Source organism: Pristiophorus japonicus, chromosome 3 (genome assembly GCF_044704955.1).
Source record: "Pristiophorus japonicus isolate sPriJap1 chromosome 3, sPriJap1.hap1, whole genome shotgun sequence".
NCBI lineage: Eukaryota > Metazoa > Chordata > Chondrichthyes > Pristiophoridae > Pristiophorus > Pristiophorus japonicus.
Window position 1 is genome coordinate 42,531,750 of NC_091979.1, and position 26,703 is coordinate 42,558,452.

The 26,703-nt window shown below is 45.2% G+C and overlaps 1 protein-coding gene across 18 annotated transcripts in view; it reads left to right on the forward strand.

Annotated features, from left to right (window-relative positions):
• Positions 1-26,703, forward strand: part of neb (nebulin) — a 330,990-nt gene that overhangs the window by 80,184 nt on the left and 224,103 nt on the right. For all 18 annotated transcript variants that reach the window (XM_070875301.1, XM_070875303.1, XM_070875304.1 and 15 more), the window contains 7 exons: positions 6,802-6,909; positions 8,500-8,811; positions 15,454-15,660; positions 17,372-17,476; positions 19,862-19,969; positions 22,802-23,113; positions 25,394-25,600. In XM_070875301.1, the coding sequence (XP_070731402.1) occupies positions 6,802-6,909; positions 8,500-8,811; positions 15,454-15,660; positions 17,372-17,476; positions 19,862-19,969; positions 22,802-23,113; positions 25,394-25,600 (1,359 nt within the window). The remainder of the gene's footprint in view (positions 1-6,801; positions 6,910-8,499; positions 8,812-15,453; positions 15,661-17,371; positions 17,477-19,861; positions 19,970-22,801; positions 23,114-25,393; positions 25,601-26,703) is intronic.

The following is a 26,703-nucleotide window of genomic DNA, read 5'->3' on the forward strand; positions in this document are numbered from 1 at the left end:
CCTGATCCATCTTTATTCCAGCCCAAGAGTACTAGCGTGGCAAAGACACCCAGCTTATATGCAGGTGACCAAGCACACATGCCACATGCGTACAGCCCGATGACCTCCGACCGCGGCGCCCTCTGGTGTCTGGTGACCCCCAAGCATTAATACATAACAACATTCCCCTTTTAAAATCTTAACAACAGTGTTTTTACAAATTAAGATGTCTGGGGCTTTCTTCTCACGAGTTGATCGTCTCAGTTCAACTTTGGCTCTGGGCGAGCGTTCTGAGACCATTGAGACTGAGGGCTGAGTAGCCGATTTGATGGGAATGGTCATGACCACATCAGAGACTGAAGGTTCAGAATCAGTAATGTCAGCAGAGTCCTCTGATGAGTGAACAATGGTTGGTTGGTCACTGACTGCATCTTCCTCACTTGGTTCCATTTCACTTTAACCTGGTCAAGGTGTTTCCTGCATGTTTGCCCATTCTTGAGCACAACAATAAACGCTCTGTTACCCTCCTTGGCTGTAACACTGCCGGCGATCTACTTTGGACCTTGACCATAGTTCAGTACATAAACCGGATCCTTGACCGAGATGTCACATGACACGGCAACACGATCATGACACCATTGCTGACTTTGACGTCTGTTTTTTACATGATCATTCAAATCAGGATGAACAAGAGAAAGCCTAGTCTTGAGATTTCTCTTCATCAGTTCAGCATGAGGAACCCCAGTAAGCATATGAGGTCTTGACCTGTAACTGAGCAATATACATGACAACCATCTCTACAGTGAGCCGAGTTACACGTTTCATACTTTGCTTGATCGTTTGAACGGCATGCTCTGCTTGACCATTAGAAGCAGGCTTGAATGGAACTGATCTCACATGTCTGATGTCATTGAGTTTCATGAACTCCTGGAACTCAAGACTTGTGAAGCAAGATCCGTTGTCGCTCACAACAATGTCATGCAAACCATGAGTAGCAAACATGATACGAAGGCTCTTAATGGTAGCTGTAGACATGCTGGATGACATAATAACACACTCTATCCACTTAGAATATGCACCTACTACAACAAAAAACACCTTTCCTAGGAACGGGCCCGCAAAATCAATGTGGATCCTCGACCATGGTTTGAATGGCCACAACGAAAGACTCAGCGGAGATTCCGCTGGTACTTTACTTAGCTGCATGCAAGTATTGCACTGATGCACCCATGATTCCAGATCCGAGTCAATTCCAGGCCACCATACATGAGACCTAGCAATGGTCTTCATCATGACAATACCAGGGTGAGTGCTATGAAGTTCACGTACAAATTTTTCTCGATCTTTCTTAGACATGATTACACGATTACCTCACAGTAAACAGTCCGACTGAATGGACAGCTCATCCTTGCGATGGTTGTAAGGTTTGGTCTCCTCACGCATCTCCATAGGTATGGCAGACCAATCACCACTGAGTACACACCGTTTCACAACCGATAACAGTGACAGGGGTTCCTTCACTCTCAAAAGCATCCATTACTAACAGTTGATCTGCAGGTTGAGGCATCTCTATCTCAGTTGTGGGTAAGGGCAGACGACTCAGTGCATCAGCACAATTCTCAGTATCAGGTCTATGACGGATGATGTAATCATAGGCAGACAATGTCAGCACCCATCTTTGAATGCGGGTCGATGCATTGGTTATTAATACCTTTGTTTTCCGCAAACAATGAAATGAATGGCTTGTGATCCATTTCTAGTTCAAAACGAAGACCAAACAGGTACTGGTGCATTTTACCCCATACACACAGGCCAAAGCTTCTTTCTCTACCATACTGTAAGCTCTTTCCACTTTAGACAGACTTCTTGAAGCATACGCAACAGGTTGTAGCTTGCCCGATTCGTTTGCTTGTTGGTGTACGCAGCCAACCCCATATGATGGTGAAGTATCACAAAACGCTTACATGGATCATAATGAACAAGCAACTTATTTGAACATAGTAGATTCTTGGCTTTCTCAAAGACTCTATCTTGAGACGCACCCCAGACCCAGTTGTCAGCATTTCTTAGTAACACATGCAGTGGCTCCAGTAAAGTGCTCAATCTGGTTAAGAAATTACCAAAGTAGTTGAGTAGTCCAAGGAACGAACACAACTCCATCACATTCTGAGGCCTGGGTACATTTTTGATGTCCTCGGTTTTTGAATCAGTGGGTCTGATACCATCAGCAGCAATCTTCCTCCCGAGGAATTCAACTTCAGGTGCCATGAATACACACTTCGAGCATTTCAGCCTGAGTCCCACTTTGTCCAGACGCTGTAGGACTTCGTCAAGATTGTTCAGATGTTCAGCTGTGTCGCGACCTGTGACCAGAATGTCATCTTGAAATACGACAGTTCTAGGAATGGACTTCAGTAAACTCTCCATATTCCTCTGTAATATGGCTGCAGCTGAATGAATCCGAAAAGGACACCTGTTGTAGATGAACAGTCCTTTATGGGTGTTGATGTAGGTGAGTTTCTTCGAAGTGTCAACAAGCTCCTGGGTCATATAGGCCGATGTCAGATCCAGTTTCGTGAATGACTTTTCAACAGCTAACATGGCAAACAGGTCATCAGCCCACGGTGATAGATACTGATCCCGTTTCGAAAATTGGTTAATCGTAACTTTGTAGTCTCCAAAAATCCTGACAGTGCTATCATAGAAACATAGAAATTAGGTGCAGGAGCAGGCCATTCGGCCCTTCGAGCCTGCACCGCCATTCAATAAGATCATGGCTGATCATTTAACCTCAGTACCCCTTTCCTGCTTTCTCTCCATACCCCTTGATCCCTTTGGCCGTAAGGGCTATATCTAACTCCCTTTTGAAATTATCTAACGAACTGGCCTCAACAATTTTCTGCGGTAGCGAATTCCACAGGTTAACCACTCTCTGAGTGAAGAAGTTTCTCCTCATCTCGGTCCTAAATGGCTTACCCCTTATTCTTAGACTGTGACCCCTGGTTCTGGAACTCCCCAGTAATGGGAACATTCTTCCTGCCTCTAATCCCGTCAGAATTTTATATGTTTCTATGAGATCCTCTCTCATTCTTCTAAACTCCAGTGGATACAAGCCCAGTTGATCCAGTCTCTCCTCATATGTCAGTCCTGTCATCCCAGGATTCAATCTGGTGAACCTTCACTGTACTCCTTCAATAGCAAGAGTGTCCTTCCCCAGATTAGGGGACCAAAACTAAACACAATATTCCAGGTGTGGCCTCACCAAAGCTCTGTACAACTGCAGTAAGACCTCCCTGCTCCTGTACTCAAATCCTCTAGCTATGAAGGCCAACATACCATTTGCCTTCTTCACCGCCTGCTGTACCTGTATGCCAAACTTCAATGACTGATGTACCATGACATCACTCTTCAACACAGGAACAATGGGACTAGCCCACTTGTTAAATTCGACTGGTGATACGATCCCTTCACGCTGGAGTCTGTCCAGCTCAATTTCAACCTTCTCCTTCATCATGTACGGAACAGACCGAGCTTTGTGATAGACAGGCCTTGCATTGGAGTCCAGGTGAATCTGCACTTTGGCTCCCGTAAAATTACCAATGCCCGGTTCAAACAAAGAACAAAACTTTTTCAATACTTGAGCACACGAAGTATCATCCACCGAGGGCAACATCTTGACATCATTCGAGTTCAGCTTGATTTTCTCGAGCCAATTCCTACCGAACAGCGTTGGACCATTACCTGGGACGATCCATAATGGTAGCTTGTGAACCGCACCGTCATATGACACCTCGATTGCTGCACTGCTGAGCACCGGTATGAGTTCCTTAGTGTAAGTACACAACCTGCCATTGACTGGACTCAGCTTCGGTTTCGCAGCCTTAGTGTACCACAGCTTGTCGAATGTCCTTTGGCTCATTACCGACTAGCTTGCACCCATGTCCAGCTCCATTGATACAGGCACGCCATTTAGCGTCACCTTAACAACTATCGGCTGGCTCTTGCTCAGGAATGAATACAGTCCATTCAGTTCCTCCTCGGGTTGCGTATCCGGGCCATTACTGAACTGGTCCTCATCAACCACGTGGTGAGCCGCACCACGCTTGCTCCATTGTGGACACATCCTGTGAAGATGCCCCACTTTTGAACATCCATTGCATGAGTATTGTCTAAACCGACACTGATGAGGCCGATGATTGCCCCCACAACGCCAAAATCTGGTTCGAACCAGTTGGCAGGCTCTGAGCAGCGGCAGGTTTTGCGTAAGCAGCTCTGCCCGAGAACAATGCCATCTTGTTTACAGTACTTGCCGTGGATCTCCGACTCATTGATGCTATCTGCCTCAAATTATCATTTGTCGTCATGCATGCCTGGGCAGTCGCGATGGCCTTCTTCAAATCCAGCGTCTCTGCAGCCAACAGCTTCCTGAGGATCACATCATGGCAGATGCCTATCACAAAGACATCACGCAGCATGTCTTCCAGCATGTTCCCGAACTTACATGGCTCAGCAAGATGTCGTAAGTTGGTGACAAATCCCGACATGACCTGGCCCTCAGCACGAACATGCGTGTAGAAACGGTAGCGTGATATGATGATCCCCTCTTGTGGCTTGAGATGGTTACCCACCAATGTACATAATTCCTCGTACCCTTTTTCCGCCGGACATATAGGCGAGTGAAGATTCTTTATGAGGCCGTAAATTTCCGGACCACAAACGGTGAGGAGAACTGCCCTGCACTTAACTGCGTAGGCCTCTGCCTCCATGCCGTTGGCCACAAAATACTGGTCCAGGCGGTCGACAAAATCCGCCCAATCCTCGCCCTCCACGAATCTCTCCAGGATTCCAACTGTGTCCATTGTGCATGCGGAGGTTCTTAAATTACCTCGTCGCCAATTGTAATGACTCAAGAGTCTGGTTACTGTAAACTCACTCAGATGCAACCTGATCCATATTTATTCCAGCCCGAGAGTGCCTGCATGACAAAGACACCCAACTTATATACAGATGACCAAGCACACATGCCACTTGCAATCTCCGTTGACCTCCGACCGCGGCGCCCTCTGGTGTCTGGTGACCCCCAAGCATTAATACATAACACATAGCAATACATTGCTATTAAAAACTAATTGGTTTATTATCAAAGGTATAACATTCACACTACACATTACCAGTTCATCCATGAGGCTCACAACTGCATATCTCATCGCGGATGATCTACACCCAACTGACTGGGGTTTTATTGAGTCTTGTGAACATCATGTGACTGGCTAAGACACTCTCATTGCAACAGCTCTACAACTATTTTTGTAAAACAATAAACAAGTGCCCCCTTATTAAAGGGGCACTAAAACCAACAACTTAACCAATAAACCTTTTTAAATAATAATCGACCAAATTAAAATTTGGTTGCCGGGGTTGATGATGCACTCCAGTCCCTCCAGTGCCCAGGTCTCGCAGAAGGTCATGAGAGTACCGGTGGACACTGCATGCTCCATCTCCAGGGACACTCTGGCTTGGATGTAACCATGGAAGAGAGGCAGGCAATTGGGCTGAATGACCCCCTCGACCGCCCGCTGCCTGGACCGGTTAATGGCCACCTTGGCCATGCCCAGGAGCAAACCTATGAGGAGGCCTTCTGACCTGACCACTCCTCTCCGCACAGGGTGGCCAAAGATCAGGAGCGTGGGACTGAAGTGCAACCAGAATTTGAGGAGCAGCCCCTTCAAATATTGAAAGAGGGGCTGCAACCTCACACATTGAACATACACATGGAACACGGACTCCTCCAGACTGCAGAAATTGCAGGCGGCCTGGGAGTTCGTGAACCAACTTAAAAACCGATTGCATGGGACTACTCCATGCAACACCCTCCAGGCCAAGTCCCCAATAAATAAAGGGATGACTCCTATGTAGAAAGCACTGCTACAGCTCTATAAACCTGTGGGCATACTCACGGTGCATACATTACAGATAGCATTGCTGAATCATGACTAAGTGACCACCATCCATTTACAGGACAATCCCTGTTCTACCTCAGTTGCTGGAACAGCCTAGCCCCAAAATGCTGTTGGGTAATGCACACCTAAGCAGATGCTATCAGCCACAATGCGAATCTTTGCAATTCTCTTACATTATTTTTAAGTTTCTATTATGTGAAAATATATTTTTTTAACTTTCAATAATCAAATAAAAGATAGAATTTTGTTATCACCATGGTATCATTCAGAATTCATCTGTTAATTAACCTGCGAAGTGGTCTTGTCAGACATTTCGCTGGCTGATCATGTCTGTGTGAATTATCACAAGATTTGAACAGTTTAATTAAGCAGTGGTCTATTCAATTTTATGTAATTTATATTTTATGAATATATATTAGAAATCTGTGGAACATATCTTTCTGCATAAGGAGAGCTGGTATTAACAAGTTTTCATCCAACGCCAAAAGCATAAATATGAAATAGTGTTTGAGTAAGGTTTTTGGCTCGGGCTCATGTTTCCTAACCGAGCTTGAGTGTCCAGTCATAGCTGCACCAATTGGCTTAGGACTTGGCTGGAGGGCAGAATTGGTAAAGGCCTAGGATTTGGGATCCTTTCCACCCTCTGGGCTGGGGAATGGTGAACAGCACAAGCAGGGATATCTAAAGAAAATGAAAACCAAAAAGAGTTACACATAGACCATTGTAAAACTATGCAAGAAAACACCCTGTTATATCTCATTAATGCATATTGCTGCAGACAATAATGATGGGTGGCATTTGCCAATATTTAAGTTTTCAATAAAAAGTATACTCTGATTAAAGGTTCTCTATTCTTTTACAGAATTGCTACAAACATAAGTGGAAGAAGTCACTGGCTAAAGGATATCGCCTTGAGCCTAATGCCATCCCTATCATTGCAGCCAAAGCATCACGAAATATTGCTAGTGATGTAAGTACCCAACAACCTTAGGCTCTGAGGCATCAATTTCACCATAACTTACAATTCAATGAATGCTCACGTTTATGGTCCCTTCCTTAATGCCCCAAAAATAGTTAGATATGGTGGGGACGGAGATATATCTGAAAAAACATGAAATAAGTACAATAGCAAGTTAAGGTTGCAGGTATATGAGGTGAATGTGGGTGAACACCTTGGGTCAGGTAGATGAGGTGAATGTGGGTGAACACCTTGGGTCAGGTAGATGAGGTGAATGTGGGTGAACACCTTGGGTCAGGTAGATGAGGTGAATGTGGGTGAACACCTTGGGTCAGGTAGATGAGGTGAATGTGGGTGAACACCTTGGGTCAGGTAGATGAGGTGAATGTGGGTGAACACCTTGGGTCAGGTAGATGAGGTGAATGTGGGTGAACACCTTGGGTCAGGTAGATGAGGTGAATGTGGGTGAACACCTTGGGTCAGGTAGATGAGGTGAATGTGGGTGAACACCTTGGGTCAGGTAGATGAGGTGAATGTGGGTGAACACCTTGGGTCAGGTAGATGAGGTGAATGTGCATCAGCTCTTTGAGTCAGGTAGATGAGCAGAATATGGGTCAGCACCTTGGAAGTAGTGACCACAATACGATAAGGTTTAGGGACCAACTAGAAAAGGAAAAATCCAATACAAAAACTAAAACAACAGATTGCATTAGGGCAGATTTTAGACCAAAGTGTGATTTGGTGATAAGAGCCACACCACCACCGTGGTGGTCTGGACAGGGCAAGTGGTCGAAGGTGTAGACAGGAGAGTAGGCTTCATTAAGGGGGAAGATTTCATCACCCCTCAGCCAGGTTTCTATCAAGGACATGATGTGGATGTAATCATCCACAATAAGCTCAAGGATAGCAAGGACTTTGTTCACTAGTGAATGGATATTCTGGAGGGAGATGCGGAGAGGGGCAGCGATCTGCTGGCAGAGCCCACAGGGTCAGCAGTGGGAAAGGTGAGTGGGATGGGAAGGAGATTGGTAGAATTAGCCACCAGCAGGCATGCTGGGCTGGAAAGTCGGCGAGAGAGTAAGATGGGGCAGTTGGGGTTGCTGCTCAGAAGGAGACAGTGATAAGCGCCTCGATGGACCCTTCAGATGATACCAAGAAAGGGAGTAAAGCCTAGGCAGGAGGGTAGGAATGAGCATGCACTTCAGGCTTGTAAGGAGCATGCATTTTCTGCCCGCCATATTGAAGGCTTAGGTGCCCAATTAGGGCCTGAAAAACGGGGGCGTGCCATCCAAGTTCTAGGTCTTAGTCCATGCACTGCTTGGTATGGAAATACTCGATAGTGTCTCTGGGTAATACAAATGGAAACATTTATCATTCCTTGCACTGAGATCCCTTACATTGACAATCACAATAACAAAACCTTACCACCACCTAAAAAAAATTAAACTGACAATTGTTTGAGATCTACAAAATGTGAGTGTGTATGAACATAAATGAACTGTGAACTCTGAATTATTATGGTAACAGAGTTCTAAAAGGAAACCCTAGTGAATGAATCTGAAAGCTCAAGTTTGTCTCTAAATCCATTCTTTTTGTTTCCAGTACAAATACAAAGAGGCCTATGAAAAGGCAAGGGGCAAACACGTTGGCTTCCGCAGCCTGCAGGACGACCCTAAGCTGGTCCATTACATGCACGTAGCCAAGATTCAGTCTGACCGTGAATATAAAAAAGACTATGAAAAGAGCAAGACCAAGTATCACACACCGGTGGATATGTTCAATATTATTGCTGCCAAGAAGTCCCAGGAAGTGGCCAGCAACACCAACTACAAGCATCTGATCCACAACTACACGTGTCTGCCGGATGCCATGAGCGTGGTACTGTCCAGGAACATGATGAACATTCAGAGTGATGTAAGTCACAACGTTAAATGAGAAATATAATTTCTCGCTTTCTCTCTGTGGGGAGCACAGCAGCCATTCTTCAGTGCATCAGCTTGGCTCAGTTGGTAGAACTTGTGCCTCTGGGCAGAAGATTGTATGTTCAAAGCCCATTCCAAGAGCTTGAGCTCAGAATCTGACCTGCCATTCCATTCCAGCACTGAGTCATGCTTCATTGTCAGAGCTCTTGCCCTTCAGATGAAATTTCAAACCAACATCTGCCTGCTTGGGGATTTAGGTGGATGTCAAAGATGCTTTAACATGATTTAAAGAAGAACAAGGAGTTGATTAGACTTGATTCATTAGTTTTAGACACAGACATTGGATGAACTATGGCAAACATTATGGGGGCGCTAACGCTGATATCAACTCCCGTCATATTGGGCGGGTGTTTAGTGGCGACACTATGGTGTTGCACTTAGATCTCATACACCCGGCGAACATGACATTATCACGATGCGCATCGCCCTGTTAGTGGCCCGGACACGAAATTCACTTGATTTAGACCTCCACTTCCTTCCTGGAGCGCTAAGTTTCCCGGCTCTCAAAAGTTACCGCCCCCAAACAGGGCAATAATGAATTTCTTCCCCTATGTCCCAAACAATAAACCACTAAGAGGCAGCCTCTTTCTATTCCAATTTATCTTCCATGTAATTGGTTGAAGGGAAAATTATTGATGTGAATATTTTAATTCAAATAATCAAATGAAGCAATCAAATTTCCACTATTCCACACCTGAACAAGTCAATGGCCCTAAAATAACACTTGGAAAAGTACCATGTGGCTGCTAAATTCCTCTCTTTGCTATTTTACCAATGGTGTTAAACCATTCATTTCAAACACCTCAAAAAAAGACAAAGGGGGAGAAATTGGGGTAATTTACACCTCCTGTTAGCACCCCCGGGGGGAACTAACGGGGTGGAAATGACTTTACAACCGGGCGCGGTGCCGCTAACAACTCCCACTAAATTCTGCCAATTAGATTTCTTGCCCATTAGTCCTACAAAATCCAGGAAGTCATACCAAACCTAAATAAAACATTAGTTCGCCCTCAGCTAGAGTATCGTGTCCAATTGTGGGAACCACACTTTCGGAAGGACATGAAGACTTTTGGAGAGGGTACAGAAGATATGTACCAGAATGGCTCCAGAGATGAGGGATTACAGTTACCTGGATAGACTAGAGAGGCTGGGGTTCTCCTTGGAGCAGAGAAGGGAATGAGGAAATTTGCTCGAGGTGTTTAGAATCATGAAAGATTTAGATAGAGTAAATAAAGAGACACTGTTTAAAATGGCTGAAGGGTCGATAACCAGAGGGCACAGATTTAAGGTGATTGGCAAAATAACCAGAAGCGACATGAGGAAAAATCTTTTTCTGCAACGAGTGGTTAGCACTTGGAATGCACTGTCTGATAGGGTAGTGGGTATAAATTGAATAGGAGTCTTCAAAAGGAAATTGGATAAATACTTGAAGGAGAAAAAAAAGTTGCAGGGATATGGGGAGTGAGACTAACTGGATTGCTCATCAAAAGAGCTGGCACAGACTTGATGGGCTGAATGGCCTCCTTCTGTGCTGTACTATTCTATGATTCTAATCTCTAGTCTCCTGCTGCCCAGACAATCTTCCAACCAGGTCAATAATTTTCCTTCAATTCCATGAGCTAAAACTTTAGCTAAAAGTCTCTTATGAGGGACTTTATCGAATGTAAATTTCTACATCATCTGGAGCCATATAGAACCTATTGACACATCTGTCCAGCTACTGGGAGAAATTGTGTGTTTAAACATTATTAATCTGACAGTGTTCACTAGCGATTCCAGGAGTAGTCTGATTGTCTTCTCCCCCCTAGTAACTTACTAGGTAAGTTGGGTAGGTGGAACTGAGTCCACGGCCAGATCAGCCATGATCTTTTTGAATGGCGGAGCAGGCTCGAGGGGCTAGATGGCCTACTCCTGTTCCTAATTCTTATGTTCTTATGTTATGTTCTTACATCACAAGAATGGCTATGTCCACACTATCAGGTCCCCATGTGACAATAAAATCAATGTTCATTCAAGGTGAGGAAGCGTTTGATCAGAATGTGTACGCCCTGGGCTTTCCTTCCCCGAAGATGGTCCATGTTATTGTCAGAATTCTATTTACATGCGGAATTAACTGATTCAGTCGCAACTTCCAGATTTTTGGAGCAGTTGTAAATTAGTTTCTCTTGCTCTCTGAATTTAGAATCATAGGGCCCAAGTTTTGGGTGGAGTTGCTCCTAGTTTTTTGGAGCAACTAGTTTAGTTTGGAGTATGTTAGAAATTGCAATTCTCGGATATTAGTTTGCTCCAGTTCTAGTGAGTTAGTTTAGGTTGGCTTTAGGTAAGGTACTTTTTTTTCAAAAGGGGGTGTGTCCAGCCACTCAGGCCTGTTTTGCAAGTTTTGACAGTGTAAACTTACTACAAACTAACTTAGGATGGAGTAAGTGTCCACTTTTGTAAGTTCTGAAAAACCTTACCTAGAGTTAAGTTTAGTGCAGGCACAGCCAGAGACGGCAGGTGGGAAGCATTAAGCACAAAGGACACATCAACATCACAACAGGGGGGGGAAGGGAAGTTAGAGGATTTTCCATAAACACCTTCACAACAACATTAAAGAAGCAAAATACATTTAAAGCACTAAACACTAAACAAAGCAGTACATTTAAAGCACCAAGCACTAAACGAAGCACAAAAAGTAATAAGCAACTAATTAATAAAAAATAGAAGAAACCCTGCACCTAAAGCACCAAGACCAAAGTAATAAGCAAGCAATCAATAAAAAATAGAAGTCCTACCTTTTTGTGAAGGGAAGGTGTCTCTGTCAGTGTCTCTCTCTGTAGTGTCTCTCTCTCTCTCTGTATCTGACAGTGAGGGGTGGTGGATGTGGTGTGTGTATGTGTGTGGTGGCGGGGGGGGGAGGGTGTTTGTGTGTGGTGGGGTGGGAGGGTGTTTGTGTGTGGGGGGGGTGGGAGGGGGTGTGTGTGTGTGGGGGGGGTGGGAGGGTGTGTGTGTGTCTGGGGGGGGTGGGAGGGTGTGTGTGTGTGTGGGGGGGTGGGAGGGTAGGAGGGGATGTGTGTGTGGAGGGGATGGGAGGGGGTGTGTGTGTGTGGGGATGTGTGTGTGGGGGGGTATGTGTGTGGGGGTGGGGGTGGAGGGGGAGGGAGGCTGGAAGGAGGCACCACTGCTCTCTCCTCCGGCCCTCCGATCATTTTGAGTGCCCCCCAACCCACGCTCCTCCATCCCTGTTGCCACGCTCCCCCCTCCATCCCTTGCCACGCTCCCTCCGTCCCCACTCCAGTACCCACGCTCCCCCTCCATCCCTGTTGCCACGCTCCTCCCCTCCCCACCCCGGTACCCACGCTCCCCCTCCATCCCTTGCCATGCGCCCCCCTCCATCCCTTGCCACGTGCCCCCCTCCATCCCTTGCCATGCTCCCCCCCTCCATCCCTTGCCACGCTCCCCCCCTCCATCCCTTGCCACGCTCCCCCTCCATCCCTTGCCATGCTCCCCCCCTCCCCACCCCGGTACCCACGCTTCCTCCCCTGGTACCCACGCTCCCCCCCCTTCCCCACCCCCCGGTACCCATGCTCCCCCTCTCCGGTACCCATGCTCCCCCCCACCGTACCCACGCTCCCCCGAGCCATTGCGCATGCGCGCATGCTCCAACACGCCTGCGCAACGCTGCCGGCACTCAGAAGAACACTGATCCCTAGCCCCGCCCCCCTGCTGGCTGCGTTCGACTTGCTCCTCCCCAGGGAGACTACACTGCTCCATGCCACGCCGCGCCACGGTCCAGGAGGACCAGAGAATTGCTGCAGAATACTCCGGCGCACCTTCGAGCCCAGGCAGGTCACGTAAGTCTCGGAGGTGCGCCGTTTTCACCAGATACCGAAACTTGGGCCCATAGAGCCCAAAATTGTCAGGAATTGCTCCATTTTTTTTTTTGGAGCAACTTGATTTTTCTGGATTATCTTAAAAATCCCCATTTTGCACATTCAATTTGTGCCAGTGTAAGTGAGCTAGTTAGGATTTTTTTTAGTTTAGTTTAGTTTTGTTCAAAAGGAGGCGTTACCAGCCACCTATACCCGATTTGGCCATTTAAGCCAGTTTCGACAGCTAATAGTTGCTCCAAACTAACTTAGGCCAGCGTATGTGGCCACTTGTGGCCGCGCAGAAAACCCTTGCAGAGAGTTAAGAAATCAGCGCAGGTCGGTACTTAATGACTTGACTAAAGAATGTGAATCGGATCAAACAGCTATACAGGACTGACAAACTTCGCAAAATTTATTTACTATACAACAGAAGCATTCATGGAAGCTTAAATTACAAAAATAAAAGAAGTAAAGAGACAAAACATATTTACATAATTTTTTCAAAATATCCAAATAAAAAATATAAGTATCTCCTGCTCGTAGGAAAGTATTTTCATCATCATTATCATAGACGATCTCTCGAATGAGGATGACTTGCTTCCACACCAAAAGGGATGAGTTCATAGATGTTTCAATGGAGGACCCGATATTCCAGTCCTGAACTCCAGGGGTGGAAGGTGCCTGTGCGTGGATTTTTTTTAACGTGTGGTGACCGTTGCACATCAGCCACCACACGGGCTTGACAGAGCTAGGCCTTTATCCAGTGACAAGGGTAAACCAGGACGACTGGAGACCAGCTCTGCTGCACAGACCTAGTGCGCACACATATCACAGTGTGGGCTGGCCCGTGCTGCCCCTGGGCCCTCGCCTCTTCTGGGCCCTGCACCCTCATTTGCCGCACCTCCACCACGATCTCTCGCCGCTCCTCCGTCAAAAAAATGTGTTCACAACAGTTTTATCAACAGCGAGAGAGATAGGGACAACATAACAGGAAGTTAAAAGATCTTTCTTCTCTCTCCCCGTTCCCCATTTCAATCTCTCTCTTTCCTACTTATCTGCTTCCTCCTCTCCCCTTTCCTCTTCTCTCTCTCTCTCTCCCACTTCTCAATCTTCCTTCCCCTTCTCTACTTCCTCCTTCTCTCCCTCTTACTCATTTCCCCTCCTCTCTCATCGTCCTTTCGGTAACTGTTAACAAACATATACTCAAATCTTAATCACAAAATACCCTATTAATTGTCAAAATCTGCTACCCACTTCAAATGTGCTACGAGCAGGAGAAAGGGGAGAGGGTGAGCATGGGAAGGAAGAGTTTATATAGACTATAAATGTCATCGGCAGTATAGGGACAAAAATACAAAATCAAATTACACTTATTGAGTTTCTGCTCTGGGAGAACAAGCAATTCTTGTTAGATGGAAATTACATTTTGGGAAAGGAGAATTAATTCTGTTGAATTTGCTGCCTTCAATTACTATAATATGACGTTTTTTCCAAGTTTAATAGAACCCTCCTCAAATTTTATTAAAACCTGTAATCTACTGCTGTGAGCAAAACTAGTATGTTCCGTTTTGGCCATAATATGTCAATTTAAGCAACAGTGCTTGATAAAGAATGGATTATAATTGGTATTTTTATCCATTTTCATCAACAGGGTTAAGGAAAGTCTTGAGTAAGCTCATTAAAATTACTGGCTACACAATTATCACATCCTTCCCCCGCACCCCCCCATCAAAATTCTCCTCTCTCCCCCTCCCCACCCCATCAAAACTCTTCTCTCTTCCCCCCCCCCCCAATCAAAACTCTCCTCTCTTCCCCAACCCCCAATCAAAACTCTCCTCTCTCCTCCCCACCAAATCAAAACTCTCCTCTCTTCCCCAACCCCCCAATCAAAACTCTTCTCTCTTCCCCCCCAATCAAAACTCTCCTCTCTTCCCCACCCCACAATCAAAACTCTCCTCTCTCCTCCCCACCAGATCAAAACTCTCCTCCTTCCCTCCCCCCCAATCAAAACTCTCCTCTCTCCTCCTCCCCCGATCAAAACTCTTCCCCCCCCACCCCCGCCCCCCGCCGATCAAAAGCCTCCCGCACCAACCTGTTTCTTGTAGCCTCAGCGCGGGAAGGCAGCGGGCCGGCCTGTGCAGCAGGCCACTCGGCCTGGGATAGGAGCAGAATGCATCGGGTCCCACGCTGCAGCACGCATCATCAGCATCATGGGTGGAACTACTGCGCATGCGGGAACACTCTACTGCGCATGCGGACAGCTGCCGGCACTCTTTTAGGTGCAGGGCCCTAGTTCCGCCTCCCAATGGACTCGCCATGCTGCATCAAGCCCCGGGAGAGTCGCCAGAGGGGCCAGAATCCGGGGACACCTTTTTGGCTCCATTTTGATCCTAGGAAGTCGCCACATCTCACGTGGATGTGCCGAAAAAACGGATGGGCCGAATTTGGGCCCATAGGAACAGGAGTAGGCCATTTAGCCCCTCAAGTCTGCTCTGCCGCTCAGTTAGAGCATGGCTGATCTGTACTTCAACTCCATTTACCTGCTTTAGCTCCATATCCCTTGATACCTTTACCGACAAAAATCTCGGTCTCGATCTTGAAAGCTCCAATTGTGCCAGCATCCACAGCCTTTTTGGATCATAGTGCTTTGCAGTACATGCATTTTGTCCTATTCAATACTGTAAAATGTGCTCAAATATTTCTACAAATCTTCATTTTGTCAGAATCTGTACAGGCAGGACTACAATTGCTGGCAAAAGGGAACAGGCTGGGTCCCGATTGGCTCGCTGGAGGTGGAGAAGGTCAAGAAAGCAGGAGACGTCCTGAATGAACACAAATACCGTCAGCATCCAGACACCATCGCGTTTACCAGCGTCCCTGACTCTATGAATATGGTCCTCGCCACAAGTAACACGAAGCAGCTGAGTGACGTAAGTGCCTTTCTCTTACATTCAGTCTGTGGGCTCTATTCATGTACCGTGTGTTTCTAGTGACACTATTTTCAATAAGTAACAATGTTGAAATACAAGGGTAGATTTTCCTCTTTGCGTGCTGGGTACATGGGACAACAACAACAACTTGTATTTATATAGTGCCTTTTAACTTAGTAAAACGTCCCAAAGCGCTTCACAGGCGTATTATGAAATATATAATTTGACACCGAGCTGGAGCGTCTTGAAGGAGGAAAGAGAGCTAGAGAGGTGGTAGGCAGGGAGCTCCAGAGCATTGGAACCTAGTTAACAGAAGGCACGGCCACCAATGGCTGAGCGATTTTAATCAGGGATGCTCAAGAGGGCAGAATTAGAGGAGCGCAGACATCTCGGGGGGGGTTGTGAGGCTGGAGGAGATTACAGAGATAGGGAGGGGTGAGGTCATGGAGGGATTTGAAAACACCGATGAAAATTTTGAAATCGAGGCATTGCTTAACCGGAAGCCAATGTAGGTCAGCGAGCACAGGGGTGCTGGGTGAGTGGGACTCGGTGCGCATCAGTACATGGGCAGCCGAGTTTTGGATCACCACTAGTTTACGTAGGGTAGAATGTGGGAGGCCAGCTAGGAGTGTGCTGGAACAGTCGAGCCTAGAGACACACGAAGAGCGGCTGCCCAGAATGTCCGGTCCTGGGCATGGCCAGGGTGCACTCCTGGTTCAAGCCTCACCCTAGCTGTGCCTAGTGCCAGAAAGAGGGCAGGAAAAAAGAGCATCGCTACACTCCAGAGAGGTCTGCAATTGTGTTGCTAGCCATCTGCCTATAGGCTGTTTGGAGGGTATGGGTAGGTGGGGCGAACGCCCTGAGTATTGTGAAATACCTGATGCTGTTAATCCACGCTGGAGCTGCCTCCAGGATTCCAGTGGAGACTCCAGTGTGTGGGAGTCCCAAGAGAAACCCACCGACAGGTTTCTTCAGGCGCTCCTCTAATAAGGCGCCCAGTGGGCAGATTATGAAGAGATTCAAAGAGTCTCACCTTCTGCCTCATTTGAATGAAGATGTTGGGCCTCAGTGTACTGGCCCAGTACTGCCCATTTGGGACATTCCAGGATAACAAAGTAATGGCAAGGAGCTGACATAATGGGTCTTCAATTTTTTATTTCCTCTTTGCTGGAGTGTTTTCCAAGTCCTGTGAAGACGGAAATCTTCCAAATATTCATAGGTGATTATAGGGGAGATTTGAGAAAACGCAACCAATTGCAAATGAAGAGCTGTCTTTAGATAACACATTTATTAGGCTTGGTAATAAATTGAAGGCTGACTTTCTGTTTGAAATCCTTATGCTCAGTTTGTACTGCAGCAAATTTTTGAAAAATCGTAAGTTGCACATTTAAAAAAATAAATATCATTTATAATTTAAGATTTTATCAAGTTGTGAATAAGTATTCTGATTGGTGTCTTGATTCTCTAGTAAACATTCCCAGTCAATGGAGCTGATGATGAATTTATTGATCAAAAACTCAGCTGAAAGTTTCTTTTATCATGAGGGAGAATTGACAAATAAAAAATTCCCAAGTTACTTGAAGATCCTTTGATTTATTGCAGGGATGCAAATATTAACATTGGGTTCTTCAGAAAAAAGGGTATTATTTCAGCACCGAGTGTCTGTTAGCTTTGGTCCAAATGACAATGATTTTCCCACTTTTACTTTCAGCTGAACTACAAAAAGTCTGGCGAAGAGGTGAAACACAAGTATACCCTTGTCCCTGATTATCCACTGTTCCTGCAGGCTAAGGCCAATGCTCACAATATAAGTGAAGTAAGTACCCAGGGAAGTAAAGGTTTTACTGAGCAAGAATTGTATTGAAATAGTTTGCTTGAATATTTCCAATATCGAATATAATTGGTTAAAACATTTTTGCTGCTCATCTGCACATTATTTCTCAGTAATGGCACTCCTTCAGCATGAACGGCATCATGTGGCATGAGAGACCCGACAGTTGGCATCTCGTCTGCTAACTGCTGCTGACATACAAGAAAAACAACCGAAACTGAATACAATGCATCGTGAAATGAACAAAAATATCTTTAAAACCGTAGAAGGGCAAAGTTTACCACATAATTGGTAGCTCTCCATTGAAATACATTCTGTAAATCTTCTCGCCTGTTTGCTATAAATATCAAGATAGTCCAAAGATAAAAATAGTCCAACAGTCCTTCAGAAAGAAAGCTCAGAACATGTTGCTAACACATCTAAAATGAGCACGTCTATAACATGGGTGTTAATACTGAAAATGCCATAACTAGAATTTATTTTACCCAGAAGTGAACTTATTAGCTAAAATAATATTGATGGTATTTTCACGAATGAAAGTGTTGCAACAAATACTAATTGGCAATCCAAACTTCTTAATACGCGCATAAACATACGAAAATGGTGGGCAGGGAAGACCAGTTACTTCAGCGTGCCCCACACCCATGATAGCTGAAGCACCATGACTGGACATTTACTACCCTGCATGCCACCCCCCACGCCCCACCCGCCCCTCTCCCCCACACCTCAGCCACGTAATCACCTGAGAGAGTCAAAAAACAAGAGTAAAACTCAGAGCCAACAAGGGGGAAAAAAGCTGGATAATTTCTCTCTGACCCCCTCGGGTGATCGAAACCAGCCCAGGAGATCACATTGACCATGTGTTCCTTATCTGTTAATCCACTTGCCTTCTATATGATGTGATCTCTACCCCAGTCAGAACCGTTCCAGCTTCCTCTTGAATGCATGCAGAGAGTCAGTACCCACCGCACCAGCTGGCAATGCATTCTGGAGCCTACCATCCAAATGTTTGACTATCTGTTTATCACTAAGAGAGTGAGGAGAGGGGTTAGGGGAAATGTCTTTATATAGAGAGTTGTTGGAGCATGGGATGGCTTGGGGAATGGTTGAGGCAGATATCATTGGGATAGATTTTGTCTTCGCTGCCTGGGGTGGTAATTTAGTGGAGTATATTTCCCACCATTATGGAAACCGCCCGATCTTCAATCCATTGGAATGTATAGAATGAAAATCAGGGAGGTTCTATAACAGGTGGGTGATCCATTCTGCCAGATTACCATCTGGGTGGTAAAGTCATAAATTTACCCCTTATTAAGAAAAAAGTGAATAAATATTAGAAAGTAGAAAATAAACTATTTTCGGTTATATAGCGCCTTTCATGATCTCAGGCAGTCCCAATGCACTTTACAGCCAATTAAGTACTTTAGAAGTAGGCGAGTTGTACAAGGCTAAATGAAGGGAGCAAAATAGTGACAACAGTTTAGGATTGCTCTACCAAAGAGCCAGCACAGGCATGATGGGCCAAATGGCCTCCTTCTGTACTGTAAACTTCTATGGTTCTATCCGGACTCAGTCAGCAGAAATTTCCAAAGGCCTTTCATCACTGATGGGGCCTCTCATGCAGCGGGCAGCTTATAAGAAATTTGCAGGCAGTGCACGCCTGATTTTCCAACCCACAATTTTCCGATAAGTCAACCATTGCATGCAAGGCCCCACCAGCGGTGCAGGGTCTTGGAAAACACTTCCCATTGATTTGTAGTCCAGTGTTTTGAGATAGTTCAGCGGTGCAGAAATATTTCGCTGACTGGGCAGAGAATGTTGTGACCATTAGTTCTGAGCCATGGAGAGAAAAACATGCTTCAGCAAATCACATTTTTCCCCATTGTGAGGACTACAATTTTCCTGTTTACTTTACATGTGTCTTGTTAAGTTCAGAATAACTCCACAAGACTGTGTTGGAAGCTCAAACCATTGTGACCTTGGTCTCTTTAATATAACTCCAAAGTGAGGCAGCAGTATGGTGGACTGCCTTTTATAATCTGCTTGCTCCAGGGTACACAGGTGACCCATAGGTCTCCCACAGGTGTGCCCCCTAGTGGCAAGTCCCACACATACATAACAGGTCTGGATTTCCAAGTTTCGGCTCATCCAGCTGTGCTCTGATTTCATCTGGTTTTGATAACAAGACTGGAATTTAGTACAGTTTAAAACTCAGGGTGCACTGCCATTTTGGGCATTACCTGGTAAGAATCCCACGTGAATGCCATTTGAGTTTGTGTTTATTAAGTTGATAATTTTTTATGTACCGTAATCTTCCAACATTGGATCCCCTATGTATCCTAAAATTATTCTTCCCATTTTCTCTTTAAGCAACGCTATAAGCAAGACTGGAACAAGACTATAGCTAAAGGTTATGATATGCGGGCAGATGCCATTCCAATTCTCGCAGCCAAAGCTTCAAGAAACATTGCAAGTGATGTGAGTAAATTAATTTTATGGTACTTAGATCTAATTCACTCAATAGAATCTTTTGCTAGAGTCACTGACATGGTAGGTAGAGATAATCAATCGGTATCTTATACATGGATTTTCAGAGGGCATCTCACCAGCTAAAGTTAAGGCGCATGGAATTGGACGTAACCTAATGCCATGGATAGGAAGGCAGGAAGCAGATATGAGATAAAAGGGAACCTCTTCGATTAGCTGTTGCATTCTGCAAGGATTGATGCTGGGGAAATGATCTGGAATTGGGAATAGAGGAGAGTATGCTCAATTTTGCAGAATGCACCATAGTAAATTCTGAAGCAGAAAACAGAAAATTGCAAAAGGACATGGAAACATTAAACATATGCGAGGGTTGATGGTAGTTTATGCAACATGTGGTAGTACAGTTTTAGATGTAAGAGTGGCAGATGGGTATACAATCTTAATCATATGGGAAGGGGGATTTTGTGTCCGGGTCTATAATGCAATACAAGTTAGCTCATAGGGGTAAAAAGCAATCAAAACGCCCAATAAGATCTTGTGCTTCATTAACAAGAGGCATAGCAAATAAAAGCAAGGAATTAATACTGCAATTATACAGGGTACTCGAATATTATGTTTAGTTTTCAGCACTTCACCTGAAGAAGGATATATTGGCCTTGGAGGGAGAACAGCAACGGTTTTATAGTGAGAGCCTGGTTTTAAATGGGTTACATTCTCTAAAGATGAAGCTTAAGGGATCCCATTGTGCTGTTTAGAATGATGAAGGGAGTTGACCAAGTTGCTAGGAAAATGCTCTGCGGTAGAGTGAAGCGGTTGAGGTGAATAGCATAGATGCATTTAAGGGGAATCTAAATAAGTAAATGAGGGAGAAAGGAATAGAATGATATATTGACAGAGTGAGATGAAGTAAGGTGGGAGGAGGCTTGTGTGGAGCATAAACACCGGCATAGACCTGTTGGGCCGAATGGTCTGTTTCTGTGCTGTAAAATTCTATGTAATTCTTTGATTTCCATTTTCAGTGCTTGGGTCTAAAACAATATCTGGGAATCGCCTACACTTTGGCCAGACAGTGTTTAATACCCAGGTGGTAAAGATGGAAATCTACCCCTCTGACTTTTAATATGGGTCCAAAATAAAGGGACATAATCTTAAGAAAATAAACCTAAAGTGTGTTTCTTCACGCAAAAGGTTATGAAAATGTGGAATGCATTGCTCAGAAAGACCACCACGCAGAATCAACCGAGGTATTTAAAAGGGAGAAAGATACTCACTTGGGAAATAAGGTTACTGAGGATATGGAGAGAGGGCAGGAAATTGGGTTAAAGGGTAAAGCTGCCATGGTTCACAAAATGGCATAATTATCTCGTAGGCAAATGGACCTTTATTCTCTCTTTATGCCCCACCTGTTTCCAGGTAACTGGGTACAAAGAACAAGGAGATGAATAACCAGACAAGAATTAATTTTGAGAAAATACATTTAGGATATAAATAGCGATAGATTATTTCCATGGTTGAGCAAGGTGGTAACGAGGGACAAAAATGTAAAGTAAAAACAAAAAGAATGAAAAGGGAGACAAGAAAGCATTAATTTGCATAGAAGATGATTAAAATTTCAAATTCTCTGCCATAAGCTGTTGTTGAAAAATCAATAAATTCTTTTCAAATAAAGCCAGATAATTGCTTCAAAAAACAGAAATATTAAAGATTGTGGGGCGATAGCAATAGAGTGGGTTTAGTCTAAGGGGTTCATTTGGGGAAAAGCTTTCAGTTGGATGGCCTGTTTCTATGCTGTAATGTACCATGAATTATTTTAATTTCAGTTCAACTTTTATTGCAAATGCTTGTCATAAATTATTTTCATAGTGTAGAACATGCACTATGCTGTTTACATGGTGCAGTGTGAAAGTGAGTGAACAAAAATCATAATATAGAACTCGTCTGAAACACAACTTAATTTACACAGAAAGAAATGTGATTACTTGTGCTTTCTTTTCAATGAAGAAAGTCTATAATTAAGAAAAAGAATGGGGGAAAAATTGATTATCGACCATTTTGAGGTGCGAACATCGCCTGGGCGCTAATCATTGCGCCAGGCGCTATTTAGTGCCGGCGGTAACGATATTGATTTTTAGCGCCCTAAGAATGGAGTGGAGCACTAGGGGAAGCATTCCACACTTCTCTTAGGGCACTAAGCCAGTAGAACAACTGAATTTCTGGCACTATACTACCGGCAAAGTAACGCTCAAAGGGGAGGTCAGCTGGACCACCTGAAGAGTAAAAATAAATGCAAGGGTAGTGAGTGGAACATTTTTAAACATCGGACAAAGTGAAACAAAGCTAAATGAAGTGCAAGTAAATGAAAACAAATCTCACCTTCCGACCACTCATCCGATGATCCGTTTCAGTATCGCCCTGGGAGCTTCTGGGGTGCCTGCTTTTTCTAGCGCGATAAACGGCAGGCGGTAAGGCAGGCGAACCCATTGAAGTTCCCAACCATGGCGCTACTGGGGTGTTGCATGAGCATTGACATCACCAAGTGGGTGACGCTAAGAGTGCGCAGCGCTAACCGGTAGCATCGCCGTTAACCCTCCAATCAAGTTCTCGGGAGGCGCTGACAGCGCAGCGCTCTGGCAGTAAGCGCTTAGCGCCTCATTAGCGCCCCTCTCCGATGCTGACGGGTGGCGCTGTTCCATTCAATTTTCCGCCCCCATGATTTTAATTAGCATACAATACAACATTCCCTATTATGTACTAAACACTTCTAACATTGGCACAGTTGTACTTTGTGGTATTAACTTTCTCCTGCAAACATTATCATTACAGTACAGATACAAACAGGCCTATGAAAAGGCAAGGGGCAAACACGTTGGCTTCCGCAGCCTGCAGGACGACCCTAAGCTGGTCCATTACATGCACGTAGCCAAGATTCAGTCTGACCGTGAATACAAAAAAGACTACGAAAAGAGCAAGACCAAGTATCACACACCAGTGGACATGTTCAATATTACTGCTGCCAAGAAGTCCCAGGAAGTGGCCAGCAACATCAACTACAGGCAGATGATCCACAACTACACGTGTCTGCCAGACACCATGAGCGTGGTACTGTCCAGGAACATGATGGACATACAGAGTGACGTAAGGAATCTCATTTTAACACATGAAATGAAGCCGAGATAAATCAGTGAAATCCATAGCTGTGTCTCTTCTAGGATGAAACCAAAACACTGTTCCCTTTGTCTCCTCTATTAAGTACTTTATTAAGGATGTCAAGGCCTGGGAGAGGATGTGGAGGGGATTTACCAGAATTATACCAGGGATGAGGGTCTTCAGTTATGTGGAGAGACTTGGATAGCTGGGATTGTTCTCCTTAGAGCAGAGAAGGTTAAGGAGAGATTTAATAGAGGTGTTCAAAATTATGAAGGGTTTTAATAGAGTAAGTAAGGAGAAATTGTTTCCACTGGCAGGAGGGTTGCTAACCAGAGGACACAGGTTTAAGCTAATTAACAAAAGAACCAGAGGGGGGATGAGGAGAGACTTTTTTATGCAGTGAGTTATTATGATCTGGAATGCACAGCCTGAATTGTGGAAGCAGATTCAATAGAAACTTTCAAAAGGAATTGGATATATACTTGACAAGGAAAAATGTGCAGGGCTATGGGGGAAAAGAGAAGTGGAGTGGGACTAATTGGATAGATTTTTCAAATAATCGGCACAGCACGGCAGGCCAAATGGCGCCCTTCTATGCTGTATGATTCTATGATTCTATACTAATGATGCTGGAAAATGTCAACAACATAAACTCAACCCCGAAAGATTTTTTTTCTGAAACGTTACTTCTGCCTGTAATCTCGAGAAAAGGGGTGACTGAGTGGTGGAAGTCACACTGAGCTGAATGTGCCGGAATGGAATGTTTCTGCCTGCTCATTTCATAAGAACACAAAGATATACAAAATAGGAGCAGGAGTAGGCCATTTGGCCCCTCGAGCCTGCTCCGCCATTCAATAAGACCATGGCTGATCTGATCTTGGCCTCAACTCTACTTCCCTGCCTGCTCCCCATAACCCTTGACTCCCTTAGTATTCAAAAATCTGTCTATTTCCACCTTAACAATATTCAAGAACCCAACCTCCAAAGCTCTCTGGGGTAGAGAATTCCAAAGATTCACGACCCTCTGAGAGAAAAAATTCCGCCTCATTTCCATTCTAAATGGGCGACCCCTTATTCTGAAACTATGGCCCCTAGTTTTAGATTCCCTCACTAGGGGAAACATCCTCTCTGCATCTACCTGGTCAAGCCCCCTCAGAATCTTATACATTTCAATAAGATCACCCCTCATTCTTCTAAACTCCAATGAGTACAGGCCCAACCTGCTCAACCTTTCTTCATAAGACATTTCTCACAGTATTTTATTGTCCCTACCTCTTTTTTGTGTTTCCTTGCACAATGCTCCTATTTCCTCAGAACGGAGTCTGGCAAACACATCGCTGTCTGGTTAGTAGTCTGAAATAATCTGCTGGTTATATGTTCTGTTTGTATGGGATTCTAGCTTCAGGTTTGGGAGAAATAACATTTTCAGAGGTGCATTTTTGATATGCATTTTGTTCTATACTTTTATCAAATCCTCTCGTACTTTAAACGTTGATGAGACGCTAGTCTAAAAGCCGGTTTAATGTAGCAAATAGTTCACCGCTCGGTCAGTTTTAATATATTAAGGGTCCAAATTTTGTCAGCCTACCACCGGCTGCCACCGAGTTTTCTTGGCAGTCTCCCTGTTTTTTCGGCGCTCTCCTCTCCCTGCGAGTTTGGTGAGGCCCTCATGGCGGCGGTTTGAAAAGACCGCTGGGGAGAGTTCGCTGGTGTGCACCGGCGTGCAACGCCGAAAAAAGTCCTCCTGCCTGCTCCCGCCCGAAATTCCTCTGAGCGGTCCTCCGCCCCTGTCGGAGAAAAGACCGCCGCTGCCACCAGGTTTTACCTGAACGGTAGGTGTGGAGACTTGCAAGAAAAGGTTAATGATATGTTTTTGCTTATTTCTTTTCCAGCGATTTTGTTTGAAAGGGTCCTCTGAAGGTTTTGTCATGTTTTGTTTTTTATTTGTTGAAGATTTTTTTATTTTTTGCGTTGCCCCCTCCCTCGCTATCCTCCCGCTGCCGTCCCGAATCGCCGTGTACCGTCCATTTTTGTCGCTGGGCAATTTTTTCCCCATTATTTTCACCAAACCTCCGCCCAAAGTACTGGCAGGATCTTAGCGGTCCTTTCGACGGTAAGTGGGCGGAACTTAGGTCTATCTAAATTCGGGCTCCTGATTTTTGTGCAGATTACAAGAGGTATATTTCAAAATGCAAATAAAAGAATCCGTTAAATCTGCGTGCTTTTACTATTTAACTCAAAATGACTCTTTTCAATGTCTCCCTGCAGAACAATTACAAATTGGATTATAATTCCTGGTTTAAAGGCCTTGGCTGGGTTCCTATTGGCTCCTTGGACGTGGAGAAGGCAAAGAAAGCAACAGAGATAGCGAGTGAGAGGAAATATCGTCAAGCTCCTGACACACTAGCATTCACAAGCATCCCTGATTCTCTTGAAATTGTTTTGGCCAAGAATAATGCACAGATAATGAACAAGGTAAGCATTATGGGACAAACGAAAGCATCAGACATTCATTTTTTATGTCGTCTATCCTCAGTTTTCTGCCCGACTCTCTCTCGCTCCTCAGGTACACCACAGCCAAGCCTCCCTGCTGTTCTCACCCAGTGTCCAAGTGTTCCGAACTCAGCGTACTAAATAGCAATCAGCAGCAGTAACTCTGGCAGATTTGTTACCCTTCCTATCACTAGGGGGAAGAAATTCGCTCACACCTCTATTGCAGTGTCGTCCCGGGCGGAGCGGTAAATTTTACGCCGGCAAATAGATTATATCTGCCACCGCAAAATTCATCAGCTGGGCCCGGAGTTTGGAGTGGAGCACTAAGGGAGGCTTGCAAGGCTCTTTCAGGGCGCTAGGCCGGCTGAGCAACTGAAAATCCCGAGCTGAAGAGCCAGCCTCGGAGCTCCCGAAGAGGCCTCGGGGAGAGGAACAAAAAACCTGACAAACAACACCAAAAATATTACCAATACATAGCTCATGCCACCACAACATAAATTGCTAACAATAAACAATCACACTTACCTGAGGTCGGCATTACTTACCTTACTGCAGCCGCTACAGCTTGGAACATCAGCTTCCACAGGCATTCCCACCAGGGCACTCTACGGAGCGCTACAGATCGGGCTACAGCCAGAAATCGAGCCGGTGTCGCAACCAGTGGTGTTGCACACTGGCTAGCCTCGTCTCGGCGGTAATGCCCCATGCCCCCTCGAAACCGGCATTGAATGTCCCGAGGGGGCGCTGGAAAAGCTACCCGCCACTATTGCAGCCCCTGCGGGGCACTAACAGCAGCGGCAGAAGACCAAAAATCCAGCCCTAGATATTTAAGCCAACTGTACAGCTCCAACTGCAACCCTGCCTGATACAGGGAATAGCACTCACAGCCTATTGGTCTACATGGCTTAATGCTACGCCGGAAGTTGGCTTTATCCACTGGACCACTCATGGCAGGGTGGGGGTGAAGGTGGTATGGCGGGAGGGGGTGGGGTGGGGGGGCGGGGGGAATTAGAGATTGTTCTTCAGATATTTCACATAATGACCCCGGGCGGCAGCTGGTCTCCTTCAAGGCCCCTGACAATGCT